Consider the following 17,155-nt stretch of genomic DNA (forward strand, 5'->3'; position numbering starts at 1 on the left):
TCTGGGATCCCTCTCAGGAAGGTTGGGGCACTGGACATGCAAACCAACACCTGGAGAGAAGCCAAGCATTAGGGGGATTCTTTCTGATTATATGCTGCTTTGCTGGGGTGGGGACTCGGGTCACAGGATGTCCCAAATCTCCCTACTGGCTTCACTGAGTCTGGCTTTGTGGTCAACCAGAGTGGAGGAGCTTTTCACTTAGTTTCTGGATTTCTTGCAAGGGAGATTTGTTCATGAACTCTTGTGGAGTTGGTGAGTTTGCAGAGGGAGGGATGGCCCAGGGCTTCCTACTCACCATCTTGCTGACATTACCTCTTGGTTATTTAGTATTAGTAACACATTGCTCACCTGAAAACTCTAGTGTTCCAACATTATGTTTGAGAAGCACGTATAAATTATTAGTAGGGATATTTCTCAATTTTTTTTCAGAATTCATTAAAAAAAACTAGGGTAAATCAACTACTGTAATTACTGGCTTTTTTTTTTTTTTTGATTGTGCAGAAGACTAAATATAGTAAAAATCTTCACCTTACTTTCTTCATATTCCCCACTCCTTCAGATCGAATACTATTATCTGCCACTTTATATGCCTGATAATATTTGGGTATTCATAATAGAATTGTGTTTAATGGCACACTGTTATGTCCAGTAGCACACTGGGCCACTCAGGAAGGGTGCAGAACTTCAAAAAGCATTCAAACAAACTCTCTTAAAATTAATAACATATTTCACCAGCAGATGGCATGTTTCACTCAGTTGTCCATATATGTGTACCTATCTGTATCAAGATTTTATAAGCAAGACATAGGGAAAGGCTATTTCCTTAGGATTATACAATTAGTTTTGAGCTAAAGAGTCAGAAATCTGATAATGTCCAAAGAGATATATTCAAGTAAACCTTAATTTGTGCTGGTGTTAGTCTTGAGGTTGAAGTTAGTGGTTGGAACGCAGAGGCACGAGGCAGGCACATGGGAGCTGGGGTTGGCAGGACCAGCGAATATCGTCTTGCTCCGGGGGAAGAAAGGTTAAAGAAGAGGCTAGCACATTGTCAGGGCCCAGCTAAGTGGGCTGATTTTGAATCTCAGCTGGACTTGGCGACACAAAACGCATGTCTTGAGCCACTGTGGCTGAAGCAATTGAGGACTACAAAATAGGATTATGAATTCCACTACACAAAACAACCCCTTTCCTCTAGGGCTGGCTTACTCGTGCCCCATGACCCTGCAGCCACAGTTTTCTTGATCTCCCCACTTAGTCCCCGGAGCCACCTTCCAAGACAGGAGACCTGAAGCATTCTTGGTTGGAGCCTAATACTTTCCAGCATCCCCTCCCTGGATCCTATTCTCTGTAAATAGATGCCCTGCAGAAAATGGACAGATTACCTAAAATATGCTCTGCCCTATTCTGTAGCCCTCTTCCCGGACTCTCTTGTTGCTCTTTCTGCTCACTGGAGTGGATGCCCAGATACTGATTCCTGCTTGAATTGTGTTTGAACTTGCTCATCCCTTGGCAACTACTTTGGATGACCTCCAAAGTCCGTTTTTTAATGCTTTTAATAAAGGGGAGAAGTTGACTAAGCAATTGTCCATGTGATTTTCAGCTGCTGAAATAATCCAATGACATAATAAATAATTTGACATTATTAGAAAACTAAAAATGTTGGGGCGCCTGGGTGGCTCAGTCGTTAAGCGGCTGCCTTCAGCTCAGGCCATGATCCCAGGGTCCTGGGATCGAGCCCCACATTGGGCTCCCTGCTCAGCGGGAAGCCTGCTTCTCCCTTTCCCACTCCCCCTGCTTGTGTTCCCTCTCTCGCTGTGTCTCTGTCAAATAAATAAAAATCTTAAAAAAAAAAAAAAAGAAGAAAAAGAAAAAAAAGAAAACTAAAAATGTTAATGAATTTTAAAAATGCATCAGTTTGATTCAACAACGGCATTTTAGATATCCCTTGATACATGACGGAATTTTATTCATAATACAATTTTTTGCTTCATCCCAGTTCTTTACACCTCATCATGTTATTCATGTTATTCCAACTTTGTGACACTTGGAGTCAGCCCTCTGGTTATGAGTCTTCCCTAAATTTAATTGCTAATAAAGTATGCTCTTTTTCCCTTTCAATGTACATCACTAATGTGATCCAAATTTGGTTCTCATCTAGATATTGCAGCTACATATTTTAGGATTATCCAGTCATAAAACTGATCTCATACAAATATTGAGCTAGATATGCCTATGCTTATACACTTATGCTTAACACTGTGTGGACCTGTAAAGGCAAAATCACACATCCTGGACTTGATTCCTGCCATGAATGGCCTCATTAATTACCTCATCGTTGCCATTCCTTACTCTCTAGTACAAAGAGACCTCTCTCCGCTAGAAGGGTAAATACCGTAAGACTGTAGTTGTGATTGGCGCATTTTCCCTTCAATAAATTTGAAATAGAGAAGACATAAAGACATGAAGATGTAAAAGTTTTGGGGTTTTACAGATTCAAATAGTTTAGAGATGACAATTACAGAAGTTGACAGAGACGTCTGTTGCTTGACACCAACCACAGGGACCATGACTAACCAGGTCTCCAGACACCACAGTCTGAAACACATTGCGAGCCTTGCGCCAAGACCAGGCTGCCATGGGCTGGTGCGCATCCGTGACTGAGTGGGGCAGGCCGCGAACACAGAGCTGGGCCTGGGAAATGAGGGACTCCTTGATGTCCGGCTTCCCGCAGCCTTGCCCAATTCTCCTTAAGACATGAAGGAAGTCTGAAGCGCTTCCCGCCAACCTTCTTTCCCTCACACTGTCCACCCTGCCGGCTCTGTTTATCCCCCCTCCATTCTCTCTCACTGGCATTTCCTCCAATGGAATCCTTCCACGGTTAACTCCATTTGGTGCTTATCAGTTAAAAGCCACAAAGTTGACAATGAACTAAAATTTTTGGTTGGCATGTCTGTCCCATGACATATCTTTCAGGGTAAAATACTTTTCAAAAAAATATTTTCCTGTCAGGAACTATGATCAGGATTGGCATATATCATTCTGTAACCAAAAGCACTAATTTGTTCTCTTATTGCTTTTCCCATGGTGATAACATGAGGCTTCCCTCTAATAGCCTGGCTTTATGTTACTGACAAACCAGAGTCCTTTGGTCTGTTAAAGTGAAATTGAGTAAGTTTGGGAGCCCAGATCTTTCTCTGACCACATGTGAGGCATCAGACAAGCGCGGGTGTAGCCTTTCTCCTGCAGGCTAGAGTGTGGCTTCTAAGGTCCCATTCAACTTTTGCATTCCACAATTCCAAGTAACCATTTTTGCTTTTTGAATCGGTGATAACAGCAGGTAGAGACTTGTGGCAAAAAAAAAAAAAGTGCCCTTCTTTTTTTTTTTTTTTTATTCAGGGACTGGTTCCACCAAACAGAAGTACCCTAGAGCTAGCTCAAGAAAAGGAGATTTTTTATAAGTTTGTAATAGACAATCCTATAAGCATCCAAGGACAGAAACCAAAAGTGTGTTCACACTGCATTGGTTCCTTTCTTCGTTCCTTCCCTTCCTTCCTTCCTTCCTTCCTTCCTTCCTTTTTTAAAAGATTTTATTTATTTGAGAGAGAGAGAGAGAGAGAGCGGGGCGGGGGAAGAAGGAGAGGGAGAAGCAGACTTCTTGCTGAGCAGGGAACCCGACATGGAGCTCAATGTGGGGCTCGATCCCAGGACCCTGAGCTCATGACCTGAGCTGAAGGCAGACGCTTAACCGACTGAGCCACCCAGGTGTCCTACGCTGCTTTGGTTTCCAACTAGAAAGGAAGAAACTGAGGTTATTTATATTCTCATGTGTCTTAAAAAGAAGGCTGGACTGAGGGGAAATCTACTGGCATGTCTGCTACACCCTAATTCTTTGGTTTTTCTAGATGACCAGTTATACTATTAAATTTGATTCATTAAAAAAATTGAGAAGTTTGCATAGGCTTTCCCCAGAAGTTAAGAAATTTATCATCTATCTATCTGTCACCTCTCTATTGTATCTATCATCTCTCTATCGACTATACCCTCTATGAGGTGCTTCATCACTCATCCCCCAGCTTCCGAGTGTTTGGAGAGTTGAGAATGTTGTCAGCGATGGCTCACAGAGGAGGAGCAGAGCTTTGCCCAAGGTGACATCCAGTTCCCAGCTGAAATTTATAAAGAAATATTGACAGGGAGAAACAATCTTAGTGAGGATTTGGAAGGTCAGCATTTTTGCCTATCTGTGGTCCAACATCCTGATGGATAATTGGCACTATAATCAAGAACTTTCCTTGGTGGGCATACCCCTTGGCCCAGCAATGCTACTTAAACTGACTTCTCCTGAAGAACTAATTAAGGATGTGCACAGATATTAGTTATCAAGATGTTGATTCAGTTATTCAGTATGTTCAGTTAAGAAACAACCTGAATCTCTAAAAACATAAGGGTTTGTCGAGTAACGCATACCATGGAATACAACAGAGCCATTATAAATGAGGTGGCAATCAGCTTTATTGACATGAGAACTAGTCTGAATAAGAGGCTGAGTGAAGAAGGAAGGTTAATCAACAGTATGTATAATAAGCTCCTAGGTTTTTTTCCCTCAAATCATTACATAAATGCATAGGAAACACCTGGAAAATTGTATACCAAAATACGAACAGTGATTACCTCTGCATAGCTATAAGTAGGATAAGGTAGGATTTTAATTCCACTATTTTTATTTTATGCATTTATTAAATACTTTATAGAAAACACATGTTTACTATATTATTAAAAGACCAACAAAATTATTGAAAAAATAAATGCCTGCAGTTGTCCTTAATTATGAGATTTGCTGATCCAAATATTGCAAAATAAGTTTTTTTTCCCTCACTAAAGTAATCCAACTCTCAAACAATTCTCATTTCAATACCTCAGCTTTCCTTTCCATATATTTTTATTTTTCTCCTCTCACATGTATTTCAATGGAAAATATATTGAAGGGAGAGAAAGAAATTTTCAGCTCTCACACAAAGGCCACTACCGTACTTGTCACATTACTCTCAGTGTGGGCTGATGTTCGTTTTTGACTTTTTCATAATAAATAAACCAAGTGGCTTGGTTCATCTTTTCTCATTTAATCAAACTGATATATGTGCCTGGTTACATCTTGTCTAATGTATAAGCGTGCTTAGTTAAGTACTGTATAATGTGTTAATGTTCCTAATGAAGTATTGCATTTCGTCTAATATTCAGTACACGATTTCAGTTAAATATTTAAACAATGTTTAAATATGTAGTCCTCTCCAAACTCTTATAATCTTCAGAATTGTACTTAGGGTGTTGACTTTTTTTTACATATGTTTTTTCTCCACTTCCATGGAGAGTTCCATTTCTGATTCCCCTCCCCAGAGAATCCCTACAACGCTGAGGAGGTAAGCTAGGCTGCCAATTCCTTTTAACGGCCTTGCGTAGGTTTCTTTGGTGTGGATGCTATGCTGAACCCCTCTCCTGCTTTCCTTAAGGGCCGGAGAAGTTTGGCGTCTAAGGGAGCAGAAACATACACCGAGTATTTTACTGGTACCCTAATGTGGGTCCATCTACTGGACTCCTTCAACTCCAGCGCCCTGCGGTGGTGACAGAGAAGAGGGGAGCCCATGCCCGCATTCTTATTAACCCCACTTCTCCACTTTCCCTGGGCTTACCCACACACCTCACTTCTGTGTCCCGATGGCTACAGAGATGAAGGGAGATTATGTGTCTAATGATCTTGTGTGAGCACGACAGGTCACTTCACGCCTTCTCTGAGAAGCAGGGACATTGGGAAAGCTAAAGGAGATTTTATACTTCAGCTTTCAGATTGTTCCTCTACCTCCTTGAATGGCGAGGTGACTGTAGTTGTCGTTCCAAGCGCAGAGCTGGGGTGTAGCGGGGTAGCAGTGCTGGCTGAGAAGCAGGGACTTTGGAGGCCTGGCCCTCCCCCCATTGGGCCCACGGGAACTTTGTAAGCACCAGCTCTCCGCAGAGACAAAAATTCTCTCAGGCTTGGCATCAAGATACCTAGGATGTCCTGGGAGATGAGATGAGCACCACATCCAGGGGTGTAAAATTCTTGGGGGTTGAGTCACTGGTGCATAAATCGTAATAGGAGAAACGAACTCTGTTTCTGGTGCCACACAACGATTACTAATGAGAAGCATCATGAATGTGAATTCAGAGCCTTGCCACCCCCGGCATGGTATCCAGGAAACAAGGATACAGATGTGGTGTGTCTGCCTTTCCCTTTTATTTATTTAGTTATCATTATTATTATTTTAGTTTCTAGAGTTTCTAGCTAAAAATGAGCTGAAAGGGTTCTTTGTAAAAAAAAAAAAATCATTACAATTTTCCATACCCTGCTTTTCTAGATTGTTCCTCAATACCTCAATTTTCCATATCCTCCTTTCATCACAGAAATTCTTCCGCAAACAGCAAACACATAAAGATCTTTTAGACATTCATTCCTCTTGCCTTCCTCCTTAGAATCACTGTATTTTCAATCACATCTTAGAATATCACGAACCTTCTAACAGCACAAGTCAAACTGAAATAAAACATATTGTAAAAAGAAAAATGAGTGTTTTGTTTGTAATATGGCATTTATTTTACAATGCACATATTAGGTCAAATGGTAAGAACCAAAAGCATCTTTTCCCCACACAGAGATCTCCCAGAGTAGGCCCCACGAAGGCTACTCTGAATGCCACCAGAAGCTTTGTCCACCAGCTTTCAGCTTTCATAGACCTTCCACACCAAAGGACATACCTACCACTACGGCTTGTGGTGGCTGAAAAAGAAAAACGGAAGCAGATCATTAAGAAAAATGCCGCAAGATGTGTGTAGGAGGAGTTCTGCAGTTGTTAAGGCAAGGGGAGTGGGGCCTTCCCCAGGCTGGCTGGGCAGCGCCTGGCCTCGGCCTGAGAGGCAGTCTCGGTTCTGGAAGGCGGCTGGCTCACACTCTTTTGGGGTTTGTTCTCTTCTGGGCACTCCTAGCTTTAATGGTCTTCTTGGGGCTGGCTGGTTTGGGAGCAGGCGGCTTTCCCTTTGGCTTCGGGGTGTTGCTACGACTGGTACGCCCCGCTGTTCGCTTCTTGTCCTGAACGGTCCTCCGCTGTTCCTGCAGCCTCTCTTCCCACTGCTGGGAGGCAATTTGCACACATGACCGTCAGAGGCATCGCACTGTGTAATGCTGGGAAACTGACGTCAGAATCGATGCCATTTTTCCCCCCTGTAATAGCTGAGTCGTGACAACAATGAATAAAATCGCCAGCCTGCATTGCCGGGCACTTGGCACACACCAGAGGATTTGAGAAGCGCTCAAGATGGGATGAAGTCTTGATACCCATTCATTTCACGGAAGCTCCCCACAGCCCTGCTAGGTTGGACACCACAGTCGTGGCCAGGAAAGGGCACACACGGCCCCTTTGCAGCCGGTCACACAGCTGACAAATGTCAGAGCTGGGAACCAAATTCACCAGTCTGACTCCGGGGCCCAAGACCCCAGGCCAGGCACTTTTGCCCAGCGGCCCTGTGCTGCGACATTCGTGCACTGCCAAGCCTTCTAAAGAGGCTCTGACATGGCAGAGAGCAGAAGTTTACCCAGCCCACGAGGAAGGCCAGGGGGCCTCCCAGCGCATTTGTGGGTGGGTTCACCTAATGCTCTTCCATCCGAGACAGAAGCCCCTCCCACCTGTAGTAATCCGCTCAAGTGGTAGCCACCCAGAACCGATGAGAAATGAGACTTTCTGGATAGTTGTTTCCTTCATAGAAAAGGACTCACTGCTTATAATATAAAGAAATACTATTCGCTTAAACAGCAGCATGTAAGAAAAAACTGAAAAAGTGGGTCCACTTGAATAGACATTGCCTTTTAGCATAACCTATATGCCCCTACTTGGTCAGAGTGTATTTCATTCAGCAAAGAGTTTGAGCATGACCACAGGCCAGGCATTGTCCGAGGCACTAGAAATGCAGGGAGATGAGAAACACAGTCCCCACCCTCCCAGGGCACAAGTCTAGTCTGTTCTGAAATCATGAACTCATCACGTTTGCTATTATATGGTGCTAGCTTCAAATTCTCACTGAAGCATATTGGAATGTTTGTTGCAAAACTGAATGGCCCAAACAGCTCTATGATTCCTGAAAGCTTGCTTTCCTCTCAGGTTCTTATGGTGGACTGACTTTCTACATTGATGCTTCTAATCTACGGTAGTCCTGGAAACCGGATAACCAATCCCGCTAGAATTTTCTGTCCAGTAAGGCTAAGCGCGCTCCTGAGCAGCGCCTGAGTTTTTAGCTCAGATGTGCCCGTTGTGTTATTCCGAAGTGCACGGAGTAGGAGAAGCTGTGTTCAAACTACCTTCTCCATCAGTCTTTTCCCTCGCAAATTGAGAGGCCCCAGGCCGTTGTAAGACCTTTCGTGAACCGGAAAACACAAATTCTCCTAGATACATCTAAACATATTTTCAGGAGAGGGGATGCTTTAAACATTTCCAACCAATGACCTGATTTCTTTAGTTCTGGTGTGATCTCATATCTCTGGGCAAAAAAAATTATTCTAACTCCCTTAACTGAATTACCAATATTTCCATGATGTTACCACTAAAATCATGGATTTGGCCACAGAATGATTACAGTTTGTAGATAATTGATTTTGACAAGAGTCTCAAAATTATCTTAAATACAGGGAAAGATTATGCTTTGTACAGAGACAGAATGAATTTTAGAATTGCGTATTCACACCCTTACATGTCTATGTCTGTTTTAAGCCCTCTGGATGTTAATTCTGCTCAAGTACCTAACTGATTTTGCTGAAATAGTTAAATAAAATACCATAAAGAGATAAAAAAAAAAACACCACCAATTTAACCTGGAAATAATCAGTCGATCCGTATTGAATGCAACCAAATCACCTCTGAGGCTGAAGAGAGATTAATGCTACAGCTTCCAAGTCAGAACAGCTGTGCTCTTAACTACTTATTCAAAAGGCAAATTGTGCCGCTATTGCAGGCCCCCTGAGGGCCTGGAGAGAGAAGAATGTGAAGAATCCCCCAGCTCTAAAGAATTTCTTCACATGCCCTTAATGCCATATTCGTAGTGTTGCTAATTATACTTACTATGGATCTTTTACTGAGTTGATCTCTCCATTTTTCAACTAAACAGTTTTCAAGAAGCATCATCCTGAAAAAAAGTAATTGATCTTGAGCAATTCTGATTATGAAAGGAAAAAGTTTAAAAATCCAAAAAATTGTAAAAAGCCAAAATTCTTTATAACTCTTAACTGTACACTCCACATGTATACCATTCATATTTTACTAGCATTTCCTTTTATTCTTCCTTGTCCCTATATATATGTGTTTAGATCACACTGTATATTGAGATCATACTGTACATTTTTTAATCATTCTATGTATTTTCTCATATAATTAGAATAATTAAAAAATACAGCTTTAATAACCATAAAATATTTCAACAATGATATGCATAATACACTTAGGCCTTTTTCTACTGTTGAACCTCCTTTTGCTTAGCTACTATTACCAGCATTGAGTCGAATTTCCTTGTATATATATACTAGTGTGCACTGACTTATTATTGCCTTAGGACAGATTTCTGAAAGTAGAATTACTGGGCCAAAGAATATGTCTTTTTTCAAGGTTTTCCATGCACAGTGCCAAATTGTTTTCAGAATGGTTGAACTTTCGTTCAAATTATTTTTTAATTTGGGTTGGAGAATTAAAGAGGTAAATTTAATACTATTTGTATTTCTTCTGGAACTTGTCCGTATAGATTTATGTACACATTATTTATATATTGTAGTCTTAATGTATCAAATGTGACCTCTTTATACAGTAAGGTTACTATTGTGTTGTCATAACCATTGCAAATATTTTTCTCAATATTTATTGGCCTTTTTGGGTAATTTTTATGTCCATGATATTATGTCATCAAAAGTCTATATTGACATTTTGCCCCTGTAATTTCTTACGTTAATTTCATGTTTGTAAAGTATTTTGCCTTTCAGATTTCACATATCTATTCACCTGATTTTATCTTCTATGATTACGTTTAAAAAATAGCTCTTTAATCCATTTGAAATTTATTTTATAGTACAGTATAAAGTGAAAATATGTACTAGTTTTCCAAATAAAAATATTTGCAACATTTACTAAATAATATATTCATGTCCAATTGATTTGCCATATCTCCTTCACAATCAGTTATTTTATACATTAGAATCTGTTTCAAGACTGCTTCCTCTGTGTTATTTACCTACATGTGTACTCCTGCCCCACATGGCATTAGCAAGTGTAGCTCGGTACCAGTTTTCTGTTTCTCCTAAGGCAGATCTCCTTTCAAATGGTATTTTCAAAATCTCCTTTACATGCCCTTGCCCGTTTGTTCCTTCAAATGATCATCAGCATCAATTATGAAGACATAACTCCCAGTCATTCAAAAATATTTTTACTGGTATTTTCATCAGAATTATATTAAGTCTATAAGTGAACAGAAAGGATGACAGGAAAGATGTTATTTAATTCATTTATAATCCACTTATCTGTCCCAATAGGATTGAATGACTAGCAATCTGGTACGGTCCCAGAACCGCATCTCGTTCTGTAGCAGGTACAAATACTATGCAAGAGATGAGCCCAGAAACTTCAGTCAACATTCATTCATTCAACTTCTTCAGAGAGACAAGCTCTAAGTAGAAGAACAGTTTTAAAGCCAAGAACACAAGGTGGTATACATGGTGCGAGGACGGTACCCAAATACTGACAGGATACAGATCAAGGAAGTATTCAAGTGAGGTCAGTTTCAAAAGGGGTTTTGGAGAAACAGTCCATAGCTGTATCCAGAAGAAACAGATAAGCATTAATGGCAGGGAATCAAAGGGAAGACTGGTTATATAAAAAAAGGAGTCATTTTGTTGGAGATGTATCCTGCAGCAAGTTATGGGGTCCTTCCTGGAACCTGGTCTGAAGAGTTTGATTTTTCCATTACAAGGAATGTACCAGTATATAAAAAGATGCCAAGGAAAGAGAGGTGGGGATGCACACTCCCAGAGATATGCGTATATGTGTGTGTGAGTGTGAGTCTGACCGTGTGTGTGTGTAATGGTCTATCAAACAAATACTGTACATTTATATTGTATATAAGGAAAATGTGGACCTGTCGTCTCAAATGGCCGTCTTTACTCGATCTGTAAGTTGTTAAAGAGCTCTTAAAAAATATTCAGGATTTGCCACACTAAGATTGATTTGAATGGTTTGAAAAGAACTGTTGTAACTCATAGTAGTATATCTGCCTATGATTTTTCAAGTCGTTTAATGAATTCTGAACTTGATTTTTAAAGATTCCATTCAAATAGTCCTATTTCGATTTTTCCTTAATGCCATGAGGAATTCAATGATATTTAGGATATGTGATATGGTAACAGCGGCATCTATTAAAATGATCGATTTGTTTATTTATTTATTTATTTAGTTAGTTAGTTGTCTTTTAAAAAAGAACTACTGATGCCATTTTTTTTTTTTTTTTTTTTTTTAAATAAACCATCCCTGCTAAATGAGATTCAGGTTTCTAGAAGCAGCGTGCAGTTGCTTCTGCCCCTTCGTGCCTACCTGGAGCGCCACTCATAACACATGATGAGAACGTCTTGGTGGGGCAGGATGTGAGGACACTGGCAGGAAGAATTTGTGATGAGTGGGACCTGCATTCGAGGGATGGGGGACGAGGACTTGAAGATCTCTTTCACGTCCACCACGGTGGTCACTTCGTTACAGCCACTCCTCTGCACGGCTTTTATTTTGGCATGAATGACTGCGATTGAAAAAAGTGACAGAAGTGTTGATGGAGCCTTCGGAGACAAAGAAGGATGGTGCATCCGCGCCAACTCCTGAACCTCTCTTAAAGAATCCCTCCTGTAATTATGGTCATGTCCACGCTGCCCAGACGCAGGCAAGGAGCCCACACAATCCGATTGTCAGCATTGTCTGCCGAGGCCCGGATCCTGCGGCAGAGTGCAGGTGTGCGGGGACGAGCAGGCTCCCGCGGGGCTCTGCAGCTGGCTCGGCCACTGCTCCGCATCGGCTGCAGCTGATAAAGAACCGCACAGATTGTTCCCCGCCTCAAAATCCTAAAATTAGTCCCGTTTGTTTGGGTGTTTGTTTGCCCAAATCCTACCCGGAAATTCATGTCAGGAATGTCAATATTTGTTAATCCTCTGCCTTGTGATTATCTGAAGTGAGATCATATGTTCTTGAGTTCAGAAGCCACTTTTTTTTTTAAGATGTATTATTTGAGAGAGAGAGCGTGTGGGGGGAGGGACAGAGAGGGAGGAGAAAGAGAATCTCAGGCAGACTCCCGCTGAGCCCGAAGCCCAAGGTCATGAGATCATGACCGGAGCCAAAATCAAGAGTCCAACGCTCAACCGACTGAGCCACCCAGGCGCCCCTCAGAAGCCACTTTAAAGTTGTATGGTCCAACTACCCGCCTGATGCTTGAACTTCCTCTCTTCCAAAGGAAGTTATTAAAGTCATAACATTTTTGAACTGGAAGGAGTCTCTGAAGATCACTGCTCTCAATCCTTTAATTGCATAGACTGTCAAAGCCAGGTCTGTGGTGAGCAGAAGTATAACTCTTATTACAGATGGCTGTTAACATCAGTGTGTCTGATCAAGCTTTAAATTCTGGCCCTTTTGGTCCCTTGCTATTACTGCCTTCCATGGAATTGTAATCAGCCTCGCACGGATCTGTCTTGGATTCTGTCCTAGAAAGCTGGTTTATGAAGAAGCCAAAGGACTTAAATAGAAATGGTTTCATCATCAAAGTAGTTATGGAGAATAGCAAGACAGTGAAACTCTGGTTAGTAAGGAGGGCTGGATAGTGTCAGATGAGGGAAAAAGTAGATTAGATTAAGACAATATCTACAAAGAACAGTTTTAAAACAACAACAATGAAAGCTACTGGAAAAGTCAGTGCTTTTTTTTCCCCTTTGGTTGAGTTACCCACATTGGCTATGTATAATCTCAAATCTTACAATTCAAATAAAAGGTTATGTTTTTCAGACTTTTATTTTTTTAAAATTTATTATTATTTTTTTAGGATTTTATTTATTTATTTGACATAGACACAGCAAGAGAAGGAACACAAGCAGGAGGAGTGGGAGAGGGAGAGGGAGAAGCAGACTCTCCACCAAGTAAGGAGCCTGATGTGGGACTCGATCACAGGACCCCATGATCATGACCCGAGCTGAAGGCAATGCTTAACCGACTGAGCCACTCAGGCACCCCTTCAGACTTTTATATGGCCATGATCTTCCTATTTTCACATATGAAATATTACATAAAGTTCATGATTTAAAATTTCAGTTTGAATTACGGAAAACAAAGTTAACAAATAAAATGACCATTTTGCCTAAACAGTTCCTGTTATTTCAGCAGAAGTAATTTAAGAGTTGCAAAGGTACATAAAGGAGCCCAAATAGATATTTTAAAAGAACCTATTTTTAATTAAATTTACTTTCAAATGATAATAGAATTAAATTTACTTAAAAAATTAAAAATAGCCTGATTCTTTGAAGAACGTGCTGACTGTTCTTTCCAGTAAGAGAGGAGGGCATTTAAACTATGTCAATACTTGTACATATTTCCCCACAATTCCTTTAAGATGTTAAATATCTACAGGTTTTTTGTTTTTTGTTTTTTTTTTTTACAGGTGTTTATAAGTAAAAAGAAAGATGGGCAGGTCTTAGCTCCTGGGCCTCTGGGCCTCAGATAATCCAGCCCATGGATCACTCACCCATCCTTCAGGAAACCTCAGGAAGAGAACAGGTCAGATGGGCTGGCCTGGCTGAGTGGCCCCTCTCCCTAAGACAAGGAGGACCTTGAAGGCAAATTTGTGCTCTGATCCACATCACTGTTCTCCCTGGGTAATCTACTTTGGTTTTGCTTAATTTACCCAGAAGAGCAAGACATTTTACAGTTGTGTTTGTGCCATCCGGAACCCACGTCGAGAACCCACGTAAGTAAACCCTTTGTCATCAGCTTTGTGGCTGGCTTTGCAACGTGGCAAGTCCTCAGGTGAATGGTTGCGTCCGATGACTTACCGTAGCTGTAGTTTTTGCTCAGATATGTCGCCAGAGTGGGCTTCACCTTTTTGCACTTGCAACGGTCTGAAGGAGACGAAAGAGAGACAAGAAGTTGGAAAAGTGTCCTGAAACCATTCTGGGGAGGAGACAAAGAGGGAACCTCAAGGCGAAAGAACTCACCGGGGCTTAGGCGTTTACAGTCAACATCAAGAGGCCTTTCCTGAACCATCATGTCTGGCGTGATGTCTATCCACTTAACGTCTGAAACACACACAGAGCCGCATGGGTGTGGTCAGTGACTTAGCCTGTTCACCCAGCTGGAATAAAGAACCATCTGGAGACACACACTAGCACAGTATCACAAAAGAATAACACTACATTGTAAAAGTGGCATATGACTGTCGACTACCTCTTTCATACAGACATTCCTGGGCTTAGGAAAGAAGACTTTTGAGTGAGATTTTACCCATCGAGCACAAATTGACGTGAATGCGTGTCCATTTGACTTGGCTGATACACACAGCTAACTTCCCTTCCAAATCCATTTTAAAATGTTGGTTTTTCCAAGTTGACAGTTGACACTAATCAAAATGTCCAGAATATTTCCAAATCACCACCTCTCCTTTTGCAGTGCAGAAACAGTCCACAGCTATATGTAAATCCCCCAAAGCATAACCCTCTATCATTTATATAATGTAAGCAATAAATATGGTTTTTTTTCTAAAGCTTTGAATTAGAGAGGAGTTTCGATTTTCCCTTCACTTTACTTCTCCTTCATGTATTGGGCAATGCTCTGAGATAGAACCTCAAAAACTACACTGAGGCAACACCATAATCTCTTTAAATGTGCAGGAACCTGGGTCCGGGATAAAAGCATGCAAAATGCTCTTAGGTTTCATTTCAAGAAATGGAATTAAACTTGCTCCTTCATCCTAGAAAAGCAGCAAAATGACAAAAAAAAAAAAAAAAAAAAAAGGAAGCAAAAATTGTTATCCAGTTAAGGAAGATGCCACAGAGTTTGTCTATGAAACAGATGTCACAATTTTCCAGAACTAAATTTACAAACTTGCACTCCTGGTGGGGAGTGATGACTGGTACTGCCTTTTTCGGCAAGAGTTTTCAAGAGCTGACACTAACTGGAGAATCCCGGTGGGACTGTTTTCAGGATTAAACGATACACGTAAAGTGCTTAACACTGGCTCAGCCCGGTCCTATGCCCCACCTGCTATTGCCGCTCTTCTCTGTCAATGACAATGCCCCCAGTGGCTCACTTATAAGCACCTCCTCACCCCGCACACACATAATCTATGGGACGTGGTGTTCTTCAGCTTCCGAAATTCCTGTAGGGAAACCAGACTTTTCCCCAAAGTCTGGTCACCAGCCCTTCCCACCTCCCCCAACCCTCGGAAGTGGGGTGGGGGGTGCTGACCGTCCACCCACTGGCATCGGGAGAAGTGGCCGCCCGGTTCTCACGTGGCAGCAACTGCCAAGAATGCCCCTCGCCCCCTCGGTCCTTCCCCTCGGCCTCACCCTCGGGGAGGTCGGTGACGATGGCCTCCGGCGAGATGCACACGCCACGGTCGTAGACGGGCAGCTCGTCGCAGGCCAGGCTCTCGGGCCAGCTGTGGTTGTACATCTTCATGAGGGGCTCGCAGTCGTCGCGCGCGCGCTGGCACACCGACTTGCACGGCTTGATGGGGTCGTGCAGGAACTCCAGCGTGCAGATGGGCGCGTACATGGCGCAGAGGAAGAAGCGCAGCACCGAGCTGCAGTTCACGTCCACCAGCTCCTCGTACTGCTCGATGGCCAGGATGGCGTTCTCCTGCGTGCTGTGGTGCAGGTGGTTGGGCATCCGCGTGATGTTCCAGGGCATGTGCCGGCACATGGGGATGCGCACCGCCTCGCAGGGCGCGCCGCGCACGCCGAGCGCCAGGCGCAGCCCCAGGCACAACGCCGCCAGGACCGAGAGCAGCATGGCACTGCGCTGGCGCGCCGCCACCCCGACCGGCAGAAGGGGCCCCCGGCTTGCTGCTCCCCTAGTCTCTCGTCCTCCCTTCCCTGGGGAGGAAGTCCTTCGGGGGCACGGGAGAGGCTCTCCGCCCGCGCTGCGGTGGGCAGCGGTGCGGGGCAGCGGGAGCGGCCCGGGGTATCCGGCGTCCGGCGCACCGAGCGCGAGCAGCGCCAGCCCTCAGCCTGCGGGGCGCGGACCCGCCCGGGCAGCTCCAGTCCCCGACCCGGCAACTCCGAGCGCAGCCGACCTCGGCCATTGCGGGACCCTATTTATCCCGACACGTCCCCTGACGTGGGCCCGGAACGCTCCCTTGGCAGCTGCGAGAGCGGTGCGGGCTCCCCCTCGGCCGCACCCGCGCACCCCCCCCCCCCCCCCCCCCCCCCGCCCCAGCCCTCGCTTTGCCGGAGCGGTGACATCATCTCCTCCGGGCCGCAGCCCAGGGCTGGAATCCTGTATTTCCCCAAAGTCCCTCCTTTTTAGTCTGGCCAGTCCTTTTTCTTCGCACCAAGAAACAGAGTCTGGCAGTCGTTTTGGACACCGGATCCAAGAGGGTGCAGGAGAGGATTTCAGGAGAGGCGAAGACGCTATTTGGGTCAAAGCTGAACTTTGCGCCCTCTCTGCCTTAGAGGTTCCCCAAGTACAGAGTTGGAGGGAAATGGGAACTTCTGCGGCCCTTTAATTCTGAAGCATGCTTGCTTTCTCCAGTAGGGGGCATGAGAAGCGCTGAGCGGCGAGACTACTGTGTGGGACCGGATGGACACGTTATATAAACAAACGCCCTCTCCCCCAGTTGTACGGAGTTGGGTTTTGTTGTTATTGTTGTGACTAGAAGACATGAGTTTGGGCTCAGGTTTTTCCAGAACGGCATTTGGTCTATACCTGCTCCAGGAACAGAACTGCCTGAAGGTGCAATAATAGCATCTTCTAGTTTAGGAATGTTTTCCATCCGCCAACATTCCTCTTCCTTCTTCTCACTCCCTATTCCTCTCTCCAATGTGAATGAAACCCAGGAGAAAACACAAAGCACCGGACAC

General features: G+C 43.4%; 1 protein-coding gene across 1 annotated transcript; it reads right to left on the minus strand.

Annotated features, from left to right (window-relative positions):
* Positions 1-6,378: 6,378 nt before the first annotated feature.
* SFRP4 (secreted frizzled related protein 4) lies at positions 6,379-16,209 on the minus strand. The gene is made up of 6 exons (XM_032401292.1): positions 15,641-16,209; positions 14,291-14,371; positions 14,129-14,194; positions 11,643-11,841; positions 9,135-9,198; positions 6,379-7,156 (listed from the first exon to the last, which is right to left on the minus strand). Exons 1-6 carry the CDS (start codon positions 16,083-16,085, stop codon positions 6,971-6,973), a joined length of 1,041 nt encoding a protein of 346 aa, XP_032257183.1. The 5' UTR covers positions 16,086-16,209; the 3' UTR covers positions 6,379-6,970.
* Positions 16,210-17,155: the final 946 nt, after the last annotated feature.

The sequence above is a fragment of the Phoca vitulina genome, unplaced genomic scaffold (genome assembly GCF_004348235.1).
Source record: "Phoca vitulina isolate PV1807 unplaced genomic scaffold, GSC_HSeal_1.0 scaffold4, whole genome shotgun sequence".
Classification (NCBI taxonomy): Eukaryota; Metazoa; Chordata; class Mammalia; order Carnivora; family Phocidae; genus Phoca; species Phoca vitulina.

Excerpts from the sequence above, each read along its gene's own strand:
- SFRP4 (XM_032401292.1), bottom strand. The coding sequence starts at position 16,085 with ATGCTGCTCTCGGTCCTGGCGGCGTTGTGCCTGGGGCTGCGCCTGGCG. Across the intron at positions 14,195-14,290 it reads CTGTAAACGCCTAAGCCCCG|ACCGTTGCAAGTGCAAAAAG; the intron begins GTGAGTTCTTTC and ends CGTCTCCTTCAG. Across the intron at positions 11,842-14,128 it reads GAGCAAAAACTACAGCTACG|TCATTCATGCCAAAATAAAA; the intron begins GTAAGTCATCGG and ends TTTCAATCGCAG.